This window comes from Schistocerca cancellata, chromosome 9, assembly GCF_023864275.1.
Source record: "Schistocerca cancellata isolate TAMUIC-IGC-003103 chromosome 9, iqSchCanc2.1, whole genome shotgun sequence".
NCBI classification, from domain to species: Eukaryota; Metazoa; Arthropoda; class Insecta; order Orthoptera; family Acrididae; genus Schistocerca; species Schistocerca cancellata.
Genome location: NC_064634.1, coordinates 132,163,634 through 132,175,639, shown reverse-complemented (window position 1 = coordinate 132,175,639; position 12,006 = coordinate 132,163,634). Strand labels below are relative to the sequence as shown.

At 38.3% G+C, this 12,006-nt stretch overlaps 1 protein-coding gene across 2 annotated transcripts in view; it reads left to right on the top strand.

Moving 5' to 3' along the window:
• LOC126101149 (1-acyl-sn-glycerol-3-phosphate acyltransferase gamma-like) overlaps window positions 1-12,006 on the top strand; it is a 71,040-nt gene that overhangs the window by 43,132 nt on the left and 15,902 nt on the right. For both annotated transcript variants that reach the window (XM_049911841.1, XM_049911842.1), the window contains exons 5-6: window positions 2,789-2,979; window positions 11,384-11,525. In XM_049911841.1, coding sequence (XP_049767798.1) covers window positions 2,789-2,979; window positions 11,384-11,525 — 333 coding nt within the window. The remainder of the gene's footprint in view (window positions 1-2,788; window positions 2,980-11,383; window positions 11,526-12,006) is intronic.

Sequence of the window (12,006 nt, the reverse complement as noted above, 5' to 3'; positions counted from 1 at the left end):
GCCTGAGGCAACTGTTGGGGAAACTAGTCATAGATTACACAGTTTGAAATAATGAATAGATAGGCTACAATACAACATATCACTTGGCATTTCGATAGTGCCCAAGAACCTTCGGTGAAGACTGCAGTGTTGCATTTACAATAAAATTGCTGTAACCATTCAGGAAATATTTCCTGTTAGTTTTCATTATGCATCACAAAACAGTCACCAGCTGTCTTTACTGCAGATACAAACCTGAACTGACGCTATATCCCATTCTTACCTTTTCTTTTCTTTCTTATATATAAAAAAGGAAAAACATTTTAATTGCTGGCAGATGCCAACAAATTCAGTGCTCTTCCACACCAGAATGTCACAGTCCAGAGCTTCTATACCCACAGAAAAGCAGCCAATATTACTTTGGTGTGCCATCCCGGTAGATGTAATGTTTGCTAACCATGGAAGACATGTCATCCTTAAGTGCCCTGGAAATATGGATGAAAAAATAAGAAAATTCATACTTTACAGAATTCAGATTGACTTTCTCACTTATTTTGTTGACTCCGCATCGACTATCTCTTGATGGCAAGATATAACAAGAGATGTGCACCACACACATTGATGGAATCCCAGATCATTGCAAGCACCGTACCATTCAGGATCACTACCTTTCTATGGAGCACAGAAATAATTGTCCTTCACATGTACCTCTGCTTACTGTGCAATACAGGGCACTGGAACAACTATCATTCAGTCTTCAAGGCATAGTAAAAAGTGGGTGGGCTCTGTGATGTTGGTATTTGCTTGTTGCAACATGCAGGTGTATAAACTAGGCAAGATATGTATTCTGATTGCCAAAAGGCTTCCAATCAGGTAGGTGGTGGATGTATTCTTATACGGGATGTATTTACTTGTTTTGAAATAGGGCTTCTGATAAATTTGGCAATTTCTCTCATTAGCAAAAGAAACAAGAATCTATTGTCAGATCATGTGCATCTGTTGCAATACCATGACGATTAGGTGCTCTGCCGGTCGTTGTGGCCGAGCGGTTCCAGGCGCTTCAGTCTACCGCTACGATCGCAGGTTCGAATCCTGCCTCGGGTATGGGTATGGATGATGTCCTTAGGGTAGTTAGATTTAAGTAGGCCTAGTTCTAAGTTCTAGGGGACTGATGACCTCTGATGTTAAGTCCCATAGTGCTAAGAGCCAAGCCATTAGGTGCTCCTTTAACAAAACAATGCAACATCCCATTTTCCCAGACTGAGTCAAAACAGTTGGAGAAACTCAACAGCTATAAGGAAGCTTGTGTGGAGCCTCAGATTATCTAGTGTCAGTCATATTGAGCACATCCAGGATACCACTCGGCAAAATATGCAAGGTAGGACTCGACTCCACTCAGTCTTATCGAGCAAGATGTGCAAGCCTATAGTTGTGTCAGCGTAAGAAGATCCCTAACAGGTAGCAATATTGTTGCAAGTTTTTCGATGCACAGCGATAATGGTTGTAAGTGAAAACACTAGCTGTGACACCAGAGACATTACTATAAGAAATGTTTAAAGAATTGCGTTATATGAGTGGTTGGTGTAGATGTGTGAAGCTGCTGTGGCCAACCCACTGCAACTGTAATGGATGTTGTACCATTGATTCGAGTATAGGACCCAACTCCGACCAGTCTCCACGATTTGTGGGTGCCAGTTGAGGTCATGGATCAAATACCTTTCGAGTGCTTTCAGCGTTTCATGGAGTTAGTACCACAGTGTGTTAACTCTGGTATTGGAGTGACGGGGAGTACTATATGGTATTAGGCATATATCTCATAATTCTGTTGGTCTTGAGTATAATACAGTTTACATCTTTACTTGATTCTTCGGCTTTTCCAGGTGCGTATCGTATCTTAGAGTTCTCTGGGGAATAGCTACAGTGTTATAGCGGGCAAACACAATATTCTGTTAACAGCCTGAATTTTCTTCATCAGAAACACTGAGGGACTTATTCCTGAAGACTGTGTGGTCATCCAAAGCTCATTCCATAAGCCATTGTATTGGATACGGCACTCTTTCATTGCATGGTACATGGTTCTCTGTAATTTTTTCCAGTATCTCCAGTACCTCTTAGCCTTTGTAACCTCACCCTATCGATAAACATGTCGGAGAAATATCACCATTCTCTACTATATGTTCTTCACGTATCTTCTATAGGTAGATACTGCATCTTTTCCTGCATTGCCTTTGTCTACTGGAAAGATTACATTATCATCATCAATCCTCAGTTTTGCATGACCACTGCCTCTTGTTTTAAGATGTTCTGTTTCATTGCTTTGGAATATTTGAAAGCACATCATGTTTCCCCTCTAACATCCTAAACTGCTTCAGAAGGAAGTTTAGCAAAAACCTTTTCCACAGGGCTGATGAGATAACATCTAAGTTTGTGAGTAGTATAACATATCCTATCTTGAATTGATGCCATACTCACTCTGACTGATACATTAATGTGTTTGTTGTGATGCTTGATGTTTATGAAATTCGGCACACCACCTCGAATGGGAAGTGAGAGTACTGAGCACAGCTTGTCACATTTCTTCATGGTACTGTATATCTCCATTTTTTAAAGGCAGCAATTGTGCTTTGTGAACTTTACATGGTTTATATCATGCGTGGAAATTTCTTGAATGTACAGCTCGATTGTTTTAGCAGGTGTGCAGTTGTATTGCAATAGAAGATGTTCTGTTGTAGATTCTTATACCGGCGGCATTGTGTTTGACTCGTTCAGAATTAGGATTTTGAGCATGTTTATTATTTGTTTTTTTTAGCTATTGCTGACTGCTGAAGGAACACGTTTTACACCAGAAAAGCATGTAAATAGCCTCAAATTTGCAAGGGAAAAAGGCTTGCCTGAATTAAAGCATCATTTGACACCACGCACCAAGGGTTTTACAGCAAGTGTACCCTACTTAAAGGGAAAAGTTGGAGCAATATATGATGTACAATTTGCTTTCAAAAAGTAAGTGCTTCATAATTTATGGACACCCTCTATAATTAAAATGTACTGTAAGTATTAAATGACCAGGGTATATTAACAAGAACAATATAGCCAACATGTCCTTCAGTGTAGTTTTTATGATTCAGAAATACACAATAAGTAATTAAGTTTAAGTTCATTACTCATTAAATTTTGTAGCATTTAGCTCCTCATACTTTGAGTACTTCAAGTGAAGAATCTGTTCTTTGGGTTTCTTAACATGATGGTTTTTAATAACGTATTGCAATATTTCTCTTGCTAAGTAAAAAGTAGTAGTATCAATTTGTTAATGCCAATTGTTACACAGTCATCCATTTTATTGGGAACTTTCATATTTTTAAGAAACTGATTTCATACATAATTTGTCACTGTCCTATTTTTTCTGTGATATCATCTCTCAATAGGATAATGGAGAAAGAATGTAAAGCTGTAGACGTGTATATTTGGGAAGAGGTGGAGGAGGTTACTGAAGTAGTAAACAATCAACTATTCCCAGAATGAGATTTTCACTCTGCAGCGGAGTGTGCGCTGATACGAAATATCCTGGCAGATTAAAACTGTGTGGCTGACCGAGACTCGAACTCAGGACCTTTGCCTTCCGCGGGCAAGTGCTCTACCACTTGCCCACGAAAGGCAAAGGTCCCGAGTTAGAGTCTCGCTCGGGCACACAATTTTAATCTACCAGGAAGTTTCAAATCAACTATTGTTGAAAATGTGCTATAGGCAAAAAATGGCGCCATACTAGGAAATGATGGCGTGTCTTCTGTACATCGGTGAGCTGCAAAAATAAGAAGTAATGTTGTTCTTGAGTAAAGACAATGGATCAAGTTCGTGCTGGCATGTCAGCAGCAGCAGGTAGTTGCAGACTTTTCCATCACTGTCATTATAGTAACAATGAAGTTTATTCAGTAAGTGCTCACATAAATTGTTTAATATCTATATCAGTTTTGGCTTGATTAGTCATTATCAATAGCCCACAAATATTTCTTGGCCAGTGGCTGTGTCAAAGCATGCGAGGAGTCAGAATTTCCATGAGACTTGTTCTAGAGTCCTCCAGTAGAAGATTGTAGAAATGTTGATTTGTAGCACACTTTGACAAAGCCATCAGCCTGGAAGTATTTATAGGCTATTAGTAATGACTAGTTGATGGAAACTGGTGTAATAATTCAGGAAAGGATGTGAACATTCGCTAAAATAAACTTTGTAGTTAAAAGTAATGTGCTCGCTAATGCTCTCTGCCAGTAAGACGGCAAATATGTGCATACCAGTCTTCTATTTTCACTGATACCTCTTTCAGACGTTGTTATGATCAGTGGAATTTAATATAGTTAACAGATATTATACATATCAGACATTACTAAAATATTGCAATGCGAATGTTTTCAACCACTTTCTGTGTAACAGTAATAATGTAAATTTCTTTCTCAGATGCTGAATGCGTTGAGTCTAATAGATAAGTGTGTATTTCGGCTGGAGGATATTCTCTGAAAATAAGGCTTGCAGTAGAATTTAAAACTTTTACAGGCAAAGCATACATAGACCTGAAAAATACTATGTATTGTCTTGCATGAGGTGTGAGAGAAAAGTAATGAGACTGATTTTTTATCTACCAGAGTTCTCATTTTTTTTAAAAAAACAATGATATTGTCCCTTTCAAAGTAGTTCCCTTGTATTCCAATTGTATATTAAAAAGAAGTGTAGAAAGTTATCAGGATAGCAAAGTTTATTTGCACAGTAAGATTCTGTTCATTATTTCGTGATGCGCCGAGAATCCTCCATAAGGAGAATGGAGCTAACAAGAAGAATTTGCATGAGCAGAGGAGTGCCGATCCGGAAACAGTATTGTCATACCAATCTCTATGCAGTATAGCGGTAACAAGAAAATGATGAACGTAATTTACAAATGTTAATCTAACAATGTATTGAATATTGAAGGTATTTGATATTAATGCCAGCTAAAGTTCACTCAGGATATGAGTACTTCCCAAATTTTTTTCAATTATTCTTTCAAATTTTCCATTTTTAATTATTTAAGCAGCAATTTTTAATCAATTTCCATTATATATTATATTTTATGCACGACCCCCTATTCCCTTATTCCGTCAGCAACTATTCAATGGCGACGATTCAAAGGACAGTGCCGAGTGGAATACGAACAGACCATTCAATTGTTGAGATAAAAATTTTTTGAGATAAAGGACCCATTTTATCGTTACAAGAAACTAATGAGGCCTTTGTTGCATGTGTTACATGTCCGTAAGATTGGAACTATTAACAACCTGAAGGACCAAATTAAAATTAAATACTGCCTACAAACGAGGCACACCAGGAATGCTGATTTCAGCGGTAAAGGTAGGATGCTGCTTCGCTGTATGTAAGACTGCACATGGCGTCGTCTTTCTCACAGTAAATAATCTCTCATCCTTCCAATTAATATCCTTTACGGAAAGAGCATTTCTATACTAAGCTTTGTGTAAAGTCAACATTAAAGTGCAAAATAACCCATTCAAATTCTGTAAGACTATATCAGAGAATAATCAGGTTCATTAATGATGAATACACATATAAATCAGCTTTAATTGAAAAGTACCAATACAAACAAAATTTCATGTTTAAAATTAATTCTTTCTTTTCATAATTTTGTCAAACATTGTTCACAATGGAGTAAAAGGAAATGGCCATTGAAACTTCCTGGCAGATTAAAACTGTGTGCCAGACTGAGACTCGAACTCGGGACCTTTGCCTTTCGCGGGCAAGTGCTCTACCGACTGAGCTACCCAAGCACGACTCACGACCCATCCTCACAGCTTTAATTCCGCCAGTACCTCGTCTCCTACCTTCCAAACTTTACAGAAGCTCTTCTGCGAACCTTGCAGAAGTAGCACTCCTGAAAGAATGGATATTGCGGAGACATGGCTTAGCCACAGCCTGGGGGATGTTTCTAGAATGAAATTTTGACTCTACAGCGGAGTGTGCGCCGATATGAAACTTCCTGGCAGAATTAAAGCTGTGAGGCCGGGTCGTGAGTCGTGCTTGGACAGCTCAGTCGGTAGAGCACTTGCCCGCGAAAGGCAAAGGTCCCGAGTTCGAGTCTCGGTACGGCACACAGTTTTAATCTGCCAGGAAGTTTCATATCGGCGCACACTCTGCTGTAGAGTGAAAATTTCATTCTAGAAATGGCCATTGTTGAAAACTCATTACAAAATGCAATATGCCAAGATGGCGGAAATCTGAGCTTGGCAACAGTTGAAAGTAACGCGCCAACTCGTGATCTGGCCGGTGGCTACCAAAACAACCAGCCTGGTGTCCCACTATTAAAAATTGGTGACAGTGGTGATATAACTAATCATGATGACACTTTTATGATGCCCAATGACACACTTTCTCAGTTCTCACTGGGATACATTTTTCCAAATAGTGAAACTGAAGCAAGCGGCAGTGAAAATTCCTCTGACTATGTCACAAACACAAGAGCAGAAAACCGTTTGAAAAGCAATGTAAATACTAGTGATACCCACAATTTGACACAAGTCATGCAACTAATAATACAACAGTTTACACAGCAGTTCACAAGACCTCAGGAAAATATAGGACAACAGTTTGCACAGCAAAATCAGGCACTTAAGGATTTTAGGAATAGCATTAGTCAACAGTTCAGTGAGGTTAGCAAAACTATACACACTGAAATATCTGAATTATCCAGTAAGTTCAAGGAGCTTGGTAAATTACTAAAACAAGAAATAATTGCAGATATGTCCTGCATAATATATACATTAATATAAAAGGTAACATCTGTAGATTGTAAACAGGAACAACTTGCAGGTGAGTTGCAAAACCTTTGCGAAGCATATTCTCATATTCGATTCAGGAGACGCAATCCCAAGTGGATGTGTTGGTAAAAAAGTCACAAACACAGTCAGCGAGCTGCAAGACATGCGCAAAAACCTACCTACAGGAATAAAAGTTGAGTCTAAGAGAAGGACAGTTAAGTTTAGAGTCAGAATTAGTCAAAAACCGATCGATAAGTTATGTGCAGTTGTAAAGGAAATAACTGAAAAAGCTGAAGAGGGGATGCTGGATAAGGGCAGCTCCCTTGCTGAGAAGGTAGTGTCAGAATGCAGAATTTATGTACATACTGTGGAAGAAGCTCTAAAAGAAAAAGAATGTCAACTTCTAGCTAAAATAGACTCTGGTTTAAAGGAAGCTGAGGAAAGGTTACGGGCAGTGTTGCCAGAACTACTGACATTCCAAAATAACTTAAGACTGTAAACAAATCTGTCTTTAGAGAAGTTAGATACCTTCACTGGCTACCCACAATATGGGGTTAGCCCGTTGAAGGAAAATAGTGAAGGTTGCACAATGCAACAACACTTGCCAGTAGTTGCACCTGTCTAGCAAGCGCAGTTGCCATGTGCTATCCCATAAGCGAACATAAACATGCCTGTCACTGGCAGCACAGCGTGTTTGTCAGTATTACTTGTAGATGATTGATTACTTAGGCATCGACAGTTTCCAATAGTTACTTCTGAAGGGAAAAGAATACACCCTGTGGTCTTTATCAGAGCATTTCGAAATGTTTTACCTTGTACCTGGATTGCAGCCCAGAAGATTAGGTTTGTTGTTGGATACACACTGGGTGATATTCTGCTATGGGCTACGGACATGGTGGGATGTTGCCACTATTATGAACTGCTTGAGAGAGCATTTGTGGATAAGTATTCCTGCCAACGGGTTCTACACAATGCTGATGTCTACTTTGAAGGATAGTAACAGGTGCAAACATGTAACTCTTTTGTATCGTTGTGAATAAATAGTTGTCACTATTTAAGTTCCAACCCTTATATATTGCGGGACAAGTCAGTAATTATTTCTTGTTTTAGTGCTTTAATGGATAATTCAGTGAGTATAGTTCAGCTCACCTCACCTCACTGAACTGTTGACTAATGCAATTCTTAAAATCCTTAAGTGCCTGATTTTGCTGTGCAAACTGTTGTCCTATATTTTCCTGAGGTCTTGTGAACTGCTGTGTAAACTGTTGTATTATTAGTTGCATGACTTGTGTCAAATTGTGGGTATCACTAGTATTTACATTGCTTTTTCAAACTGTTTTCTGCTCTTGTGTTTGTGACATAGTCAGAGGAATTTTCACTGTCGCTTGCTTCGGTTTCACTATTTGGAAAAATGTATCCCAGTGAGAACTGAGAAAGTGTGTCATTGGGCATCATAAAAGTGTCATCATGATTAGTTATATCACCACTGTCACCAATTTTTAATAGTGGGACACCAGGCTGGTTGTTTTGGTAGCCATCGGCCAGATCACGAGTTGGCGCGTTACTTTCGACTGTTGCCAAGCTCAGATTTCCGCCATCTTGGCATATTGCATTTTGTAACGAGTTTTCAACAATGGCCATTTCCTTTGACTCCATTGTGAACAATGTTTGACAAAATTATAAAAAGAAAGAATAAATTTTAAACATGAAATTTTGTTTGTATCGGTACTTTTCAATTAAAGCTGATTTGTATGTGTATTCATCATTAATGAACCTGATTATTCTCTGATATAGTCTTACAGAATTTGAATGAGTTATTTTGCACTTTAATGCTGACTTTACGCAAAGCTTAATATAGAAATGCTCTTTCTGTAAAGGATATTAATTAGAAGAAAAAGAGATTATTTACTGTGAGAGAGACGACACCAAGCGCAACCATATATACAGCATAGCGGCTTCCTACCTTTACCACTGAAATCAGCATTCCCTGTGTGTCTCGTTTGTAGGCAGTATTTAATTTTAATTTGTGCCTTCAAGTTGTTAATAGTTCCAATCTTACGGATATGTAACACGTGCAACAAAGGCCTCATTAGTTTCTTGTAATGATAAAATGGGTCCTTTATCTCAAAAAGTTTTTATCTCAACAATTGAATGGTCTGTTCATTTTCTTGTTACCGCTATGCTGCATAGAGATTGGTATGACAATACTGTTTCCGGATCGGCACTCCTCTGCTCACGCAAATTCTTCTTGTTAGCTTCATTTTCCTGATGCAGGATTCTTAGCGCGTCACGGAATAATGCACAGATTATGATTGTGCGAATAAACTTTGCCATCCTGATAACTTCCTATAATACTTTTTAATGTACGATTGTAATACACATTTTTTAACAATGTTAACTCGATGGAACTCGTAATATGTCCGCCCACTATGACTTATTGAGACAAACAGGTGAATATAATAAAATTCATCAGTTGATGAATGTATCTCTACTTTTTTGTTTCTATGCCGATATTGTAAAAAAAAAATTGTTTTTAATATGATACATTACAAGCTACATACTGGTGGAGTTGTCATTCTCTGTCTTGGTAGCATCTGAAAGGCTTCATCTGGTAGGTCCTTTAACATGGTGGTCACATTCTTTCGAATGTTCTCTTGAGTCCCAAAATGATATCCTTTTCAGACTTTTTGAATTTTTAGAAAAGAAAGGATGTCACAAGGACTCAGATCAGATGAACATGGGGCTGTGGAACAACAGGAATGCCTTTTGAGGTAAATTCCAGATGGAAGTGGCCGTGTGACATGGGGCATTGTCATGTTATATCTTCCACTTGTCTGCAGTGTCCAGTCTCACTCAATTTGCCCTTTTCCTGAGCCTTTCAAGGACATCTTTGTAAAACACTGGATGGCAGTTTTTTCCTGGAGGGACATATTCCTTATGCAAGATATCCCTATGGTCAAAAAAGTCAGTCGGCATTGTTTTCAATTTTTTATTTGCTCATTCGAGCTTTTTTTCGGTCAAGGAGATGTCTCAGTGTGTGACTCCTCACTTTAGCACATCGTCTCAGGACCATACTCAGAAATCCAGGATTCATCACCTGTTGTCATATGACTGAATCATTTGTGGTCATTGACAATCATCTCAAGATGATCAATGCACATATTTCTTAGATTGTCCTTCTGGTCAGTTGTGAGGTTTTTTTGGTGCAAACCTTTCGCATAAGCAAATCTTCGGACAACTTTTAATGTACGGTGAGTGTGTTTAAGTTAACAGGTCAATCATCAACCTTATTGTTAAATGTTGGCCTGATCTCATGAGAGCATGCATATGTTCAACATTTTCATTGGTTTTGGAAGTTGGAGATCTCCCTGAGTGAGGTTCACCTTCAGCGTGTTCTTGGCCTTCCAAAAGTGATTTGAGTCGGCAAAAACGTGTGCTCTTAATGAGGAATGTTTCCCATAGGCCTGTCTCACCTTTTCAGAGATCACTGATTCCCCAGGTGTAACAGAAAACTTTATTGCATAATGTTGCTCTAAATTCCGCTGTTCCATTTTCATAATACGCAACAAAAACACAGCTTCACTAATGGTACTCCCAAAAATCACATGCTGGCTATACGGAGCTGAAACTTGTACTGAACCTCTGGAATCGATGAACACTCCCATCTACATAAGTTAAGTAGAACAACATGGCATTGCTAGATCACTCACCATGTTGCCAGTCTCATTACTTTTCTCACACCCCTCATCTGTTGTGTTATGTATTTGGTACTTTCATTGAATAAAGATAGGAACTTTCTTGTTATCATTTGATAGCTGATGACCAAATAAACAGAAACTGAACTTGTTTAACAGAAAAGGGGAAAATGTTTAAGGAAACAAGACTATACATGTATTAGGAGTAAGCCAGGTGTTAGCATCGACATAATGATAGAGCAACACAATCGTCCTTTTGTCTTTTCCAGTCCTCAACAGAAAACTATTAGTAACATCTGTCTTCACCTAATGTACAAGGTAACTTTGCTATTGAATCTGTGGAGTAGTTATGTTCTTAGAGTTCTCCATTTTTCTAGTTGATGGAACCTCTACTTCCAAAAGTTATTCTCTCCAAAGTTTTTTTCTCTCTCTTTTTTTTCCCCTCCAGATTCTGTTCTCCATTCTTTTATTTTCTGTTTACTTGTGTCATATGTTTACCTCTGCAGGAATGCAAAGTGCAGTCAAAATGACTGTTTTCAGTTTTTCCTGTTATAAATTATCCATGATGAGAATACTTTTGTACCTGGGTTGCATTTGTGGCTAAATAAATCATAAGTTGTTAATTCAAATTGGGCATGATTTAATGGAAATATCATTCTTGTCATCTGGCAACAGGAATGGGATTCTGCCCTTTACCATTAACTTTGCCAAGACTAGGTTAACATACCGACTCTGTGCAGATATAGAATAAGACCAGGAAAAAAAAGAGAAGAATATCATTCTTCTCCCCTCTCTCTCTCTCTCTCTCTCTCTCTCTGTGTGTGTGTGTGTGTGTGTGTGTGTGTGTGTGTGTGTGTGTGTGTGTGTGTGTGTTATATTTCATTTTTGAGATTAATAATGCCCTATTCATCATTCCTCCAGAACAGAAACTCCCACTATCAATAACTTTCTACAAGGCAAAAGTGTGGAAGCTCACCTCTACATTGATCGTATTCCTTTAGAAGAAGTACCTACAAAAGAAGAAGAATGTGCTGCATGGTTGCATCAATTATACCAGAAAAAGGTATTTACCACTCACACGTAATCGTGTAGTAGACATTAATTTTGAATACAGTTACATTATTTGTTAAGTGATATACATTTTTAAAATGTACACTATGGTGAATATTATAAAAATTGCTGATATTTGATTTCTGGGCCTAAGGCAACAGTTGGACATAATTATCTGCTTAATGTTTTGTCTTTGATTACTGGAGACTGCATCAGAGGTTTCAACAACTCAGGAAGCTGTTGCAGACTAAGACAAGCTCAGCAAGTCAACCTGTTTATATGTATCCATTTAACGGTCAGTTCATGACATCATCAGACCACTGCCTAAGATCACGGAGTCATGCTGAAGTACACTGTGGACTTAACAGTAGGGAACAGTTGGTGCTGACTGTTTTATCAATAGGGCCCATAACTTGTCTAATTTCAATACTTCTTCTTTTCTGTTGAAATTGTTTTTGGATTTTGAATTTATGTGGCCTCTTCATATATCCTAG